The 15,778-nt window shown below is 41.1% G+C and overlaps 1 protein-coding gene across 3 annotated transcripts in view; it reads left to right on the top strand.

Annotated features, from left to right (window-relative positions):
* FAM171A1 (family with sequence similarity 171 member A1) overlaps positions 1-15,778 on the top strand; it is a 139,229-nt gene that overhangs the window by 106,417 nt on the left and 17,034 nt on the right. For all 3 annotated transcript variants that reach the window (XM_073334106.1, XM_073334105.1, XM_073334104.1), the window contains one exon: positions 1,827-2,003. In XM_073334106.1, coding sequence (XP_073190207.1) covers positions 1,827-2,003 — 177 coding nt within the window. The remainder of the gene's footprint in view (positions 1-1,826; positions 2,004-15,778) is intronic.

Below are 15,778 nucleotides of genomic sequence, written 5' to 3'. Positions count from 1 at the left end.
AGCTGTTACGTGGTGTGCAGGAGGCTCTGGGTGGGAGGGAGAGGAGCAAGGGCATGGCAGGCTCAGGAGAGGGGTCAGGAAGGGGTGGAATGGGGGCAGGGCCTGTGGCAGAGCCAGGGGTTGAGCAGTGAGCAGCCCCCGGCACATTGGAAAGTTGGCGCCTGCAGCTCCAGCCCCGGAGTCGGTGCCTATACAAGGAGCCGCATGTTAACTTCTGAAGAGCCGCATGGGGCTCCAGAGCCACAGGTTGGCCACCCCGATCTAGGCCATTCCAAGAGTCCTAGACCATTCTGATACCAGATCACCAATCACCACCCTTATTCTACAGCTAACTTGCAGGCAACAGTTTTGTTGTTTGTATGAGACTGCACTGACAGATAGTGGATTACTTGGCCTAGCTGCCACAGCTGTGCACCCAATTGCCACCCACACAAAGCAACACATATCTCCTAGACACAAATCAACACCACAAATAGCACACACAGCCCCTCACCACAGCATAGCCCCATTCACCAGCTGCACAAATCCACACAGCCCAACTCGCACACAAATCAACACAGCCACACACACAATACAACAAGCACATACCATAACCCCAGACATCACTCTGAGGCCTAAAAGGACTGTAAAGTCAGTGTGAAGCAATGGAAACAGCTACAGCATGGTTGAAAGCTCTTCGTGTTTAGAATATCACCAGGTTCAGTTATCATGGGAATTCATGGTCTGTGACCAGTTTTTAAGTTTTCAGCCTTTTTTTTTGGCTTTTTAATAAACAACTTTTTGAGCTCTATCTGTGCAAAAGCACAGGCTTTCAGGTACTAGTAAATAACCAAAAAGGAACATCTCAGATCATGGGAGTTCTCAGTCTGGCATCTTTTGTAAATGCTATATTTTTATTTATTTTTGGTAAGGCCTTGACTTTGGTCAGCTGACTCTGTCAGTGAGATAAACAGTGTTCAGTAAAGGCCATCCATGAAGTCTTATTGACTTAGGAGTCATAGTAAAAATCGTGTATGCCTGTTTGTAAGCCCTGGCTATACTGAAACCTCATCCTAACAGATACCTGCATTGTGATACCACCCATTGTCTTGAGATCCCATTTCATGTCTTAGATTAGTAGGTGATCATGTCTGTGCTCTGGCAGTCTCTAAGTTTAGTGTTTTTGAGATGCTCACTTAATCTCATACCTCCCTGTAAAACTTTTATTTCCCAAAGGCGCTGCCCTCTCTTGTTCTTTCCTTTTCATTAGTAGCTCTTTTCCACTTTCTTCTCTATGGTCATAGAAGCATGGGTTTATAGTGTTTTTTAAAAAAATCAAATTTTCATTAGTAATTTGGTGGGTGATCATTTTTAAACATAAACTATCTCTCATTGTGTCTAATAAATTATCTTAATATACATGGATCTAAGAAAAATATTATTACAGATCATAAAAATATATATGGTTTGGCTTTTAATTTCAGTGAAGAAGCAAAGCAAAATCATTCTTGAATTTTAAAACAATAGTTAACGTTGTCCTCTCTTATACTATTGCAAATGTTGGCCATTAGTGCATATACAGTATAGTCTATATGCATTTGCACTGTGCTTGTGCAAATATTCTTAAAGAAGAATGGAAAGAAGAAAATGTATTTTAAAAAAATATAAAATACTTCTTGCAAATCAAAGCTTTTCTAGATTATCAGGTGGAAAATTAAGAAATTTAAATGAGTTTTCTGGCAATATTAACAGGTTAGCTTTAATTTCACCTTCCCTTGATAACAGATAATATAATGTATAATAATGAATACAAATATGTAACATACCATTATCCTTTCACTTGATAGGAAATAGCACCAGGTATGACCTTACCCCTGTCACTGCAGTCAGTGTTCATTTGCTCAACAGTGATGGGACTGCAATCCCAGTGAATGGCCCCATCTACGTAACAGTGCCTCTGCCAACAAACAGCAACCTGAAGCACAATGGCCATGTTCCAGCATGGAGGTTTGACCAAAAATTTGGTAAGCAACACTTTTTGTAGTGATCCTGCAATCATTTTCATTCCTCTGAAGCTTGCTTCTCACTGTTTTTTCATTTAATGTCTCTTCTAGAGAGTATAAATCTGTTTTCTCGCTGTGTCTAAAAGTAGAATTTGTATTAATAAAGCTACATGATTAGATATTAAAAGCTAAACAGTTATGTATGATGTATATTGTTTCCATATACAACTTTTTTGTGTAATATTCAGTGTTTTGAATAAAAAATTAATCTGCTTTTAAGTTATCTAACGTAGATTTCAACATCTGGAAGGGTTTTGTACATCTAGATTAACAAAAATCAGTTGTGAGCAAATGAGAGCCACTGAACACTTTGAAAGGATGAGGAATGCCATGTACCTACACTGTCAAACAAAATGCACTGAATTGTCTGTTGCTCCATGAAATTCATCCCTTGACAGAAAGCCAGCAGAAGGCATATACATTATGCAAACCATACTTAAGATTTGTACCGCTTCAAACTATGAGAGTTTATGTGCTTTGTGCTGGACCTTTGTACAGGGGTGAATTTCACCTTGAATTATTTAATTGGCTCCTGAATGGTTTATCTGATTGAGAAGCAATTTCAGGATGAGGAGAAAGAGGAATGGAAGAGGAGAAAAGTAGAGATTAGAAAGAAAGAAAAGTGGGAAGTCAGAAGTATGGATTTCTGGAGAGAGATAAATATGTGCTGGGACCCAGACATCTTAAAGCTGCCTATTTCTGTGTGACCAAATAGATCCAGTATAACCAAAATAGATTGGCCCAGTCAACTTCTGTACAGGTAGAGTGCATTGTGGGATGGGTGCCCAATGTCCTGTCTGAGTTGGAGGGACTGTAAAAGTGTTTAGGTGCTCCTGGCAGGTGAGAGATTTGTCTTAAATTATGATATCTTGTAGATTTCAGAAATAGAAGAACAAGCATGAAACCATTTTTAACTCAAATGAGCATTTGGCTTATCTCCTGCCTCTATTAACTGAAGGTGGATCTTGGGTTTTCAAGTGTCGTTCCTAATAGAAAAAAATCAGTTAGAGAAGATCTGTTAGGAAAAAAATTAAGAGGATTTATTTAGAAAAGACTCTGAACAACCTGTAGAACTTACTACAGAAGGCATATCATTCTTTATTATGTTCAGATCAAATGCAAAGAATGTAATGGAGAAGACTTTGAGATTTTTACACAAGGTGTGGAATAGCTAGTTTTCTGTTTACCCCCAGCTAATTTGAAAATCCTTCTCTTAACTCCTACTTGACCTGCTTTTTATGGCACAGTTAGCAGTAGTAAAACACATTCAGGTTCTTCCTGAAATTGGTTTTGATTTGTGATTCTAGAAACTGTTCTGTTTTTCACTTGTTCAAAAGAAGAATGGGAAGACTGACTCATTCACTTTCCGCACAAGAAGCTGTCCATCCCTAATCCTTCCTGTCTGCTGCATTATAACTATAGCATGGCTCACTGCTAGTTACTGTAAAAGATTATGATTTTGATTTTAAAGGTGACTGCTGATTTATGACTAAACTTCCATGTCTCAATAGTGGTTCAGTAAAAACTCTTCGTTTTTCACTATTGCATATAAAGGACTAAATACCCACAAAACTGGTGACTGGCCAACAAAGTGGCAGATGAAACTTATTGTTGATAAATGCAAAGTAGTGTGCCTTGGAAAACATAATCTCAACTATACATACAAAATGATGGGGTCTAAATTAGCTGATACCACTCAAGAAAGAGATCATGGAGTCATTGGGGATAGTTCTCTGAAAACATTCACTCAGTGTGCAGTGGCAGTCAAAAAAAAAAAGCTAATAGACAGTTAGGAACCACTAGTAAAGGGATAGATAATAAGATAGAAAATGTCATAATGCCACTATATAAATCCATGGTACGCACACACATTCAACCCTGCATGCAATTCTAGTCACCCCATCTCAAAAAAAGATATATTAGAATTGGAAAAAGTACAGAGAAGGGCAACAAAAATGAATGGGGATATGGAAAAGCTTCCATATGAGGAGGAATTAAAAAGACTGAGATTGTTCAGCTTGGAAAAGAGACAACTATGAGCGAATATGCTAGATGTCTGTCAAATAATGAATGGTGTGGAGAAAGTGAATACACAAAGAACCAGGGGTTGCCCAATGAAATTAATAGGCAGCAGGTTTAAAACAACAGGAAGTATTTCTCTACACAACACACACAGTCAGTCTCTGGAACTCATTGTCAGGGATGTTGTCAAGGCCAAAAGTATAACTGGGTTCCACCAAGAATTAGATAAATTCATGGAGGATAGGTCTATCAGTGGTTTTTAGGCAAGATGGTCAGAGATGGAATCCAATGCTCTTGGTGTCCCTGTACCTCTGACTGCCAGAAGCTGGGACTGGACAACAGAGGATGAATCACTTGATAACTGCCTTGTTCTGTTTATTCCCTCGGAAGCACCTGGTACCAGATGCTATCGGAAGACAGGGTACTGGGCTAGCGGGATCATTGGTCTGACCTAGTATGGCCATTCTTATGTTCAGCTGAGTCCAGTGTGCACTGGATGTAATTGAATGGGGGTAACTTGTGCCACAAAAAGGGGCTGTTCGAGCCCTCTCAATCCTTTGGCTGATTCTGTATTGGCTGCCTATACAGATGTGCCATGAGGCTAGTAGGGTATTGCTGGAGACTTTGAAGCTGGTGGGGGGATGACTTACAAACCATAAGAAAAGTGTTCCTGCACTGATTTTCGTTCAGAACAATCAGGGAATTTAAAGTTATACTCCTTCATCTCTCTAGCTGGCAGAGACTGGAAGTGGTACAGAAGGAGGATCAAGAGCTCATTTGGGTAGTGGGGACAAGGACCATAGTACACAACCCCACCACTTCTGGCTGAATAGGAACATCATTTAATAGACTCCAGGAAGGAGTCCTGGGTCAGAAGTGTCATGGCCAAGAACACTGGGAACCCAATTCTTCCTTCAGTTATGTGGGTGTACATCCTGTTGAAATCAAGGATCTGTATGGGGTTGCCCATCAGGAGTGTAATCAATCTAAAATCTCAGGTTTTTTTATGTATAAAGAGAGAAAAATGTAGCAATCTGCAAGATTGTGACAGGACCAAGGAAAACCTTAAAAGAGAAATGGCAAGACAACTTTGATAAATTTCTTCCAAATATCCCTTACTTTCAAAGTTATAATATAAATCTGTAATATTAAGTAAAAGTAACTCCCAGTGTTGTCTGAGATTCAAAAGAAACCTACAATCCCCATAAATACCAAACACACATTCGCTAACACAGAAAGATAATGGACCTCCATTTTGGCATATCTTTAGAAGACATGACTCCATACTGTTAATGCACCTGTGCCTGCTATTCCCAGTATTAACAGTTGCTGAAGAGTACAGAGTACCATCATGAAAATAAAGTTGGGCATAATTAGTTGCTGTTTATTTTATTAAGTATTCAAAGGTACTGCTGCATTAATTTGCATAATGTGCCATGCATTCAAATCAGTACATTTGTTTAGTAATGAAACATCCTATTTGGACAGTATGAAATAGATAAAGCAGATTGACAGGTTTCAGAGTAACAGCCGTGTTAGTCTGTATTCGCAAAAAGAAAGGGAGTACTTGTGGCACCTTAGAGACTAACCAATTTATTTGAGCATAAGCTTTCGTGAGCTACAGCTCACTTCATCGGATGCATACTGTGGAAACAGTTTCCACAGTATGCATCCGATGAAGTGAGCTGTAGCTCACGAAAGTTTATGCTCAAATAAATTGGTTAGTCTCTAAGGTGCCACAAGTACTCCCTTTTATAAAGCAGATTGTTATCAGAATGGTTTTTCTGACTTCCCATTCCACCAGTGTCACTGGAACAGCTTTCACTTAACTATGCTCTGTTTTCCCCCGAATCCCTCCACAGGGTAGAGCTTATGTTAACAAAAATGCAGACTGCCCATGGCAAACAACCTAAAAAACTGTCAATTTTGGCCATTGCGATATGTAGAGAGTCATCCCTCCAATCTCCACTCTGAAGAAGCCATGAAAATTCCTGTGTTTCGAGTCTAGAAGCCACTGGATTTGTATTAGGACAACGTTTTCCCAGCAAAATTTATTGAATCCAGAGGATGAAACATGTCTAATATTTCTCTCCCCCTGCCAGAGAAGTGAGAAGTATTTAAGCTTTTTAGAGTCAACTATATTGCATACAGTAATAATGCAAAACACATGAATGTGGAACAAAAACTAAGCCTTGCCCTAGCAAATTTTTGCTGTTTTCTTCTATTGAGAATGTCAGGAAAGGACCATTTAAATCATTGTATTGTAATATATTTAATAATTTTCATTTCTGGCATATACCCCAATTTCCAAATCACAGTGTGAAAATAATTAGCTACTGAAAATTTTCCAAAGAGAGTCTATAACACAAACTACTGCTGGGTGCCTGAAACTAAAGACAAGAACAAAAATCCATCTCCTGAATTTAGAGGGTCAGATCCTGGCCTTTGCTACAGGCCCTTTGTTCATTATGGCTCTGGTGATGCAAAGGGGCTGTCAAGCCAGCTCACTTGGCCAGCTGAGGGATTCCACCAGCATGAGGGAAAACCTAGATGGCAGAGAGCCAGTTGAGCCTGTCTTTGCAGCCTGTAGCAGGAGTGGAGGAAAGGGGTATGACAGAGTGCTGCTGTGCTTCTATGATCTATGGCCCTTGGGGGCCAATGCAGCCAGCACAAGTTAGGGCAGGCTTGAGCCTACTTGTGGGGAAGGGGCCAAAGAGGACCCCAGCCCGTACTAGGACTGAAAAGTTGCAAAGAGGGCTTAGAGCCACCTTTTATTCCCTCAGCCCAGGTGCGCAGAGCAGATCTTTGCCTCAGCTGAGGAGTGAGCCTAAAGTATTTGTGCGAGATCTGTAACCCTGCCTCCTCTTGCTTTATGCTGGTACTCTTCTACCTGAGGAATCCCTAGGTTGTGTAGTGATCTGAACATCATCCCCCTTCCAGCTTCACAGTGCTCCAGCAATACCCTGCTAACCTAATGGCACAGCTGTGGCAATAGGCAGCCAACACAGAACCAGCTAAAGGACTGGGCGGCTCAAACACCACTTTTGTGTCACCAGTTACTCCCAGTCGGTTATATCCAGTGCATACTGGACACGGTTGGGACCCTACTTCCAAATGGTGGCATGGTATCCTCTTGCACTGAGGATACCCCAGTTATTGGGAAGAGACCGGTAATAGCAATGGGTGATTCAGTTATTAGAAATATAGATAGTTGGGTTTGTGATGACTGTGAGAACAGCATGGTAAATTGCCTAGCGGGTGTAAAGGTTGCAGATTTCATGAGATATTTAGACAGGTTATATGCAGTGCTGGGGAGGAGCTGGTGGTCATGGTACATGTAGGTACAAATGACAGGAAAAAGGTAGGAGAAAGGCCAAATTTAGGCTGCTACTTAAGAGATTAAAGTCCAAGGCCTCCATGTTAGCATTCTCTGAAAAGCTTCCAGTTCCACACACAGGGAGAGAGAGACAGGCAGAACTGTAGGGGGCCACTGGAGATCGGAACACTAACAGGAGAACTCAAGGAAGACGGGCCATTGCAAAGAAGCTAAGTGAATTCTTTGCATCAGTCTTCACCGCAGCTGATGCTAGAGAGGTCACCACATGTGAGAAATTCTTTTTAGTGACAAATGTGAGGAACTGTCCAGATTGAGGTGTCCATAGAGGAGGTTTTGGAACAAATTGATAAATTCACAGTAATAAGTCAGCACGGCCAGATGATATCCACCCAAGAGTTTTGAAAGAACTCAAACATGAAATTGCAGAACTACAAACTGTGGTATGTAACTTATTGCTTGAATCAGCCTCTGCCCCGGATGACTGGAGGGTAGGTAATGTAATACTGACTTTTTTTTTTTAAATGTTCCCATGGTGATCTTGGCAATTAAAAGCCAGTAAGCCTAACTTCAGAACCAGGCAAATTGGTTGAAACTATAATAAAGAACAGAATTGTCACACACCTGAATACCAATATGTTGACAAGTCAACACAGCTTTTGTAAAGGGAAATCATGCCTCACCAATTTATTAGAATTCTTTGAGGGTGTCAACAAGCATGTGGACAAAGATGATGCAGTTGATCTAGTGTATTTGGACTTTCAGAAAGCCTTTTAACAAGGTCCCTCACCAAAGGCTCTTAAGCAAACTAAGCAGTCATGGGATAAGAGGAAAGGTCTTCTGATGGATTAGTAACTGGTTAAAAGGCAGGAAACAAAGGATAGGAATAAATTATTGGTTTCATAATGAAGTGAGGTAAATAGCGAGATCCCCAAGAATCTGTACTGGGACCTGTGCTGTTATCATAAATGATCTGGAAAAGAGGGTGAACAGTGGCAAAACTTGAAGATGACACAAAATTACTCAAGATAATTAAGTCCAAAGCTGACTGAGAAGAATTACAAAGGGATCTCATTAAATAGGATGGCTGGGCAGCCAAACGGCGGATGAAATTCAGTGAAAGTAATGCACTATACGTACAAAATGATGGGGTCTAAATTAGCTGCTACCACTCAGAGATCTTGGAGTCATTGTGGATAGTTCTCTGAAAATATCTGCTCAATGTGCAATGGAACTATTAGGAAAGTGATGGATAATAAAACAAAATATCGTAGTGTCACTATATAAATCCATGGTACTGCATGAAGTTCTGATTGCCCCATTAAAAAAGAATAGGAAAAGATACTGAGAAGGGCAACTACAATGATTAGGGGTATGGAACAACTTCCAGAGGAGAGATTAAAAAGACTGGGACTGTTGGGCTTAGAAAAGAGACGACTAAGGGGGGATATGATAGAGGTCTATAAAATCATGATGGTGTGGAGAAGGTGAATAAGGAAGTGTTATTTACCCTTTCACCTAACACAAGATCTGGGGATCACCTAATGACATTAATAGGCAGCAGGTTTCAAACAAAAAGAAGTACTTCTTCACAGAATGCACAGTTAACCTATGGAACTCATTGCCAGATGATGTTGAGAAGGCCAAAAGTATAATTGGGTTCATGGAGAATAGCTCTATCAATGGCTATTAGCCAGGATGGTCAGGGACGCAACCCCTTTCTCTGGGTATCCCTAAAGCTAGACATGGATGACGGGATGGATCACTTGAAATTGCCCTGGTCCATTCATTCCCTGTGAAGCCTCTAGCATTGTCCATTCTCAGACAACAGGATACTGGGTTAGGTGGACAAGTGGTCTGACCCAGTATGGCCACTTTTATGTTCTTACCATTTGACTGGCTTCTGCTTCACTTTTTGGTTTTTATTTGTTTCAGTGAGGAATCCTTGGGGTCAATCAGTTTACTTTTCAAGTACTAAGTCAGGGTGGGCAAACTTTTTGGCGTGAGGGCCACATTGGGGAATAGAAATTGTATGGCAGGCCATGAATGCTCACAGAATCGGGGTTGGGGTGCGGGAGAGGGTGAGTGCTCTTGGGGGTGCGAGCTCTGGGGTGGGGCTGGGGATGAGAAGTTTGGGATGTAGGAGGGTGCTCTGGGCTGGGACTGAGGGGTTCGGAGGGTGGGAGAGGGATCAGGGCTGGGGCAGAGGTGTGGGTTCCGACTGGGGGTGCAGGCTCCGGGGTGGGGCTGGGGATAAGAGGTTTGGGGTGTAGGAGGGTGCTCTGTGCTGGGATCGAGGGGTTTGGAGAGCAGGAGGGGGATCAGGGCAGGGGGTTGGGGCGTGGGGAGAGGCTCAGCAGTGCAGGTTCAGAGCGGTGTTTACTTCAAGTGGCTCCTGGAAGCAGTGACATTTCCCTTCTTTGGCTCCCATGCATCAAGTGGCCCCTGACCCTGCTAGAGCGCCAGAGCGGGGGCATGCTGCTTCTGAGAGCCGCGTAGTGCAGCCCCCGACCCTGCGCCCTGGAGCGGGGCCATGCCGCAGCTTCCAGAAGCCGTGTGGTGTGGCCCCTGCCCTGGCGCCCCGGCTGGAGCACCGGAACAGGGCCAAGCTGTGTGGTGTAGCCCCCGACCTGGCGCCCTGGCTGGAGCACCAGAGCGGGGCAAGACCCAGACCCCACTCCCCAGCGGGAGCTCGCGGGCCAGCTTAAAACAGCTCACAGGCTGTAGTTTGCCCCACCCTGTACTAAGTCCTATTCTCTGTGTAATGTGAAAGTGCTTGTAAATGTGTGTTTGGTGTCTAATTTTTCCAAGTATGTGGCAATGCATAAGTAGATATCCCAGAGTTCATAATGTAGAGATCAGGATTGGTCCCTCAGTGAAGTTTTTGGTACATCCAATTAACACCTTAACCCCAAATTGTCACATGTGGCTGTCCTGGATGTAATGGCAAAGGATTCAGGGGTGAGGAGGTTAAAACTTTTTTTCCTTTTTTCCCTTAGTAAAATATTTGTGTTCTCTCATGCACTAATGTTTAAATGAAACTGAATGTATCTCAGTGTCATGTTTCAGTGTATTTCCTTTTCCCTGAACACTTAACATACATCTTGGACATAACCTTGTTGTCTTTAACTTACCAGCTTCTACGCAGAGAACAGAACGCATTCCCTGATGAATGAAAACTCAACCATGCATTAATGTAAAGGATAGCAATGTGAAAGGAAGAAAAGTATCTTGGGGATGTTTTATACACTGGTATGGTGCTTAGTGCTTTGACTGCATATGATCCTGCTAGGTGCTTATCTGCATCTTCATATGCCTAAATACCTTTGAAAATCTCACCCCAGTTAAGTCATTGGCAAAATGTCTATTGATTTCAGTGGGGTCAGGGTTTCATCGTGTCTTGATTCCTCATCTGTAAAATGAGGATAATACTTCCTACCCTCAAATGGGTGTTATGCTGATAAATACATGAATGCACAGACACTGGTGTTATGAGTGCCACAGAAAAGCTCATTAAATATAAATATGAAGTAGGCCTTTATTTGTTTTTACTAAGTAAAGTAATTCTTACTTTTTATTTACTGTGAACACTGTCACATGCTGAGGAAGATTCTAGAGCACTGAAGAATTAAAATAGCTTATTGTAGATTCCAGCTGTCTGTTATACTGCAAATTATTCTAAAGCAATCAACTGGTGAATCCCCTGATTAAACATCTTATGGGGAGTCTAGGAGATTCAGCTGGACTGAGAGGAGACTTGCTGCATTCACATGTTCTGTGACAGGTATAGGCAAATCACACTGTCCACATAAGGTCTTATGTATTTGGCAGGTTTATTTACTGTGATACTGACCAATCAAAAATTATCTTAGTGAGAGCTGTGGTGGATGCAGTGAGCTTTTGGTGTGATAAGTGACTGGGAGAGGAACAACTGGGAACATCTGGTGAGGCATAGGTCCTGGGGGAATATTTTAGAAAATATCTCAGACATTAAGATAGGAATCTAGAATTTTTTTCTCTTAAAGTGAATTGTTTGCAATCTTTGGTGGGATTGATAATTTACAGTTCTCTGGAAAGTCTGTTGATTTTATATGAATAGTCTTGAAAGGTATGTCTATATAGCAGTGGTCCCCAAAACCATGGTGCCCGCCGGGGCCTTTATATGTGCCCGCCTACTGAGAAGGGAGCGCTTCCGCTGGACGACCTGCTGTCGAGGAGTGCTGCCACCGGACAACCAGCCGCCGAAATGCCGCCGTTTCTCAGCGGCATTTCGGCGGTGGCACTTCTTGATGCCGCCGCATCTCGGCGGTATTTTGGCGGCTGGTAGTTGGGCGCCCGCCATGGTCTTCTGGGAACATGAATATGCTATAGCAACAGAAAGGTTGGGGACCACTGCTGTATAGCAAAGAAAAACGTGCGGCTGGCCTATAACAGCTGACTTGGGCCAGACTTGTGAGAGACTGGCTGCAGGGTTGTTTCATTGCTGCGTAAACCTCCAGGTTCTGCACGAGATCTGGGATACTCCCACCTCACAGATTCTAGAGCCTGGGCTCCAGCCCAAGTCCGGAAGTCTGCACAGCAATGAAACATCCCTGCGAGCCTGAGTCGGATGGTTCGGGGCCAGCCACGGGTGTGTAGTTGCTATGTAGACGTACTGTAAATCAAGGATAATTGGACTGCAAGAGGTAATTACTGCACATACAGTGGTTTACTTCCTATGGGATTTCACACACTTTGGTCTTTCAGCATCCCAACAAAACCCACTGAATACCAAAACCTCTCTGTATGTGATTATAATATAGTCCACTTATTATGGTAACTATTTGTATTATAGTAGTGCCCAAAGGCCCGAGCCAGGATTAGAGCACCATGGTGCTGGGTACTGCACGCACACACAAGAAGACCTGTTCCCTACCCCAAATATCTTATAAGCTAAACCAGTCTGTATAACCAGATTCAAAATTCTGGCTACTGTATCGCCAGGAACTGTCAGGTTAGCTGAGCATATGGAAATTCTCTTGCAAATTGTGAAGAGGAAATCAGCCTCTATAAAGTTCCTAGCTTACACTGTGTATTACTTCTGTAGTTTACAAGCTCTTTGACAACTTGATTTTGACTTTCTTTTTAATCTCAAAACTGTCAAGGTTAAATTCCTCTTTTAAAGATTAAATACACTAAGGAATACAGTTTAACTGCTTTCAAAGAATTCTGTTCTTTCTGAGTGTTGCCATAGAAATGGCAGTTACCAAAAACAGCTTTTTAATCGTGTAAGAAGCCTACATAATATAATAGATGCAAATATAATTGCAGAGTAGTAGACAGATCTCTGCTTCAGTGGGGGAAGAGGGGAGAAGTTCTTTGCTGATGCCTCACATGTTTAGCTCTCTGAGGGAGGTTTTGGCTAGCATGATCCCTTTGGAGGAGTGTAATTAAGACCATGGGTCATAGGCATTTGTGGTTGTGTTTTATTAACATGCAATGTGTGTTTTATTGTACTTTCTAAAGTACAGAGTAGAGCTTTCAAAACTAGAAGTGATATGAAAGGTCCCCCCCCCCCCCGATATACCATATATATTGCTGGAACAATAGTGACCGCGATTTTGTGGCATAGCAAATGAGTCAGAAGCATGAATGTTATGGTGATGTATAGCGAAGGAGGGATGAGAAAGAAGACAGACAAGGAACAAAGTTGATGCTAAAATATATTAATATGCCCAAACAATGTGGTGGTAAAGTTGGTGAACACAACCTATCTAATGCAAAACTGCAAAAGCAAGGAAATAAACTTTAAGACCAGGAATGTCATATACACTATTCCTCCATACAGCAATACTGATTTCACTAATGCACAACCGCTATACACTGCAGCCAGTACACAGCAATAATAGGTCTGCCCCTTTCAGGATGCCAGACTTCCAGTTTCCCTATTCCCTAGTTGCCTCCCAACACAAATGTGTGTGGTATAGAGGGGAGATAGACATTGGATTTGAGACTGGGAGAGGGGGGTGGTGCCGGGGGCAGAGGTGTTATGTTGTGGGGAGGTATTGGAAGCTGTAAGGGTGGGAAGGGAGTGGAGCTGAGTAGCGGAGCTGCCTGAGGATAGAAGCTGGGGAAGTGTCGAGGGTAAAGCTGGAAGGGTCTCAGAGTATGAGGACATTCTTCCTGTGTCACATAGGCTAACTATCAGTTAATAATTCTAAGTGAAATAGTACTCTAGTCAATGGTACTACAAACTCTAGGCCTGATCCTGAAACCACTGATCACCTGCAACTCAAACTGACATCAAAGGGAGTTTCAGGTGCTAATCATCTCTTAATGTGTTTCTGCCTCAGTTTCCAAATCTGTAAAATAAAGATAATGCATAACTACCTCACAGGTGTGGTGTGAAGCTGAATGGATTAAAGGATGTAAAGTGCTTTGAGGTCTTTGGACTGGAGGAGTTAGAGTTTCAGGGGTTTATGGATTTACTTAATATTATTTATATAATAATGTATTTATTGAAATTAGTCAATAACATGTGATAAAGCAAATGTTAAAGGGACTGTTTCATATAAACCCAGAATCAGACATTGAGATGGGGAAGGCAGAGCCAAGCTTTCCCATTTGAAATATAACTGATTTATGTGTAATAGAGATTTTCTTTAATAAGCCTTTTCTGTTCTGGGTTTCAGGGGTGAAAAGAAACGATGGAAATAACTTTTGTATACAATGTGCCCCTCCCCACCTCAGATGCTGTTAAAATTACTAAGTAAAGAAAAATGGTATGTGCTTTTGTTAAATATTAGGCAGGTAATTTTATTCAGTTTCTCCCTTATATAATTAAGACAAAAGTAACAAAGGAAAACCACAGCACTCTGTTCAAACTTCAGTCATGCATTGAACAATAACTTTTGGGATGCTGGGGTTTGTTTGGTTGGGGGGTTTTTTTTGGCAGAAATATTATAGATTCCATGTAATAAAATGTGTATTTTTCTGATAGTCAGTGGTCTGAAACAAACCAAATTGTTTTCTCTTTGCCAAATACTGATGACGTTACTAAAATAGTGGCAAGATTTAACTACGCTACTTCTGAATGCCATACAACAAATGCTGTAAGAGTGGAAGAGTAATGAAGGTATGATCTCAGAGCATGGACATTCAATTATTGGTGTTGCCTAGCAACTTCAAAACCAGTATTGTAATATTCACTTATTCCTAAGAATTGTTAAACTCCTGTGTATTTGTGGCAAGAAAAAATAGCATTTCTGTATTATAGAGTGGCACTTCTGATGTTATATTGATTGTCAAATAGGAATTTTCTAAGTTGTATTTTCATGGCTTATGGCTTTTCCTTTTAAAAAAAAACAAAACGAAACACCACCTTCTTGTTAGACTTAAATTTCTTATGCTGGTTGCAGCCTAGTAATTTTTGCTGCCAGTTTCAAGAAAATCCTATAGTTTTTCACTTATCAGAATAAAAAGTGGCCATTTACACACTTGAAGAAAATTGGGGCTTCTTTACTCAGAAGAAGAATGTAAAGGTTAATTTCATAAGTGTGCTGTGGACTTAATTCTCAGTGAGAGCAAGTGCCTTTTAAAGTGTCTAAAGAAATTAGTTTTAGAAATAACCATGTTAGCTATATTTGAATATCACATACAGCACATTTATAGTTTAATAGCTTAATGTCCTATCCCATTCTCTCTAACACATGCTTTTGCTTTTGGACCCTACATCTTCATTTATAGACAGTGCCATCCTGTGTGAAATCACAGCCACTGCAGAAGAAATCATTAGCTGAATGAAAACTAATTTTTATTAGGAATGGTATTTATTACAACTAGGCTATTTGAGTGGTAATTTTAAAAATCATCCCCATTTTATTTCCAAGAGTCTGTCCAGTGCGGATAATCTTATGCATAAAAAGTAAATCAGGATAGTGGGCTTAATTTGATTTCTGTTTCATTAAATCGTCCATTTTATTTGTTCATAACAAGGGAAACAAATCATCTGCATTTTAAGTAGCACAACTTTGATCCTCTTACTTAGATTGCCTTCAGCAGATCTGGTTGGATAATTTCATCACTGGTCATTTAAAAAATAATTTCTAATTAATTATTAGGGAGTGCTTCCTGTAGAAAGGTCATGTAGAAAAGTAATTAAGGAGGAAAAAATGGGTTTCTCTGAGGAGGAAAAAAAACACCTAAACTTCAGATTGAGGGTGAAAAAGAGGAAGATCCAAGACAAAAATGTATCTAGCTACATTCAAACTAAATGTTTGTGTAGTTTGGACATTCCTTTTTTATATTAAAGAGTGCTACTTCGCTGCATACCAGCTATAGTAAAAGCCTTGTGAAATTTTTTATTTTTTATTATTTTTCATTTGATTTGGGGGGAATTTTG

This window comes from Lepidochelys kempii, chromosome 2 (genome assembly GCF_965140265.1).
Source record: "Lepidochelys kempii isolate rLepKem1 chromosome 2, rLepKem1.hap2, whole genome shotgun sequence".
In the NCBI taxonomy this organism is placed as follows: domain Eukaryota; kingdom Metazoa; phylum Chordata; order Testudines; family Cheloniidae; genus Lepidochelys; species Lepidochelys kempii.
Note: the sequence above shows the minus strand (reverse complement) of the source record. Positions and strands in the feature narration are given on the sequence as shown.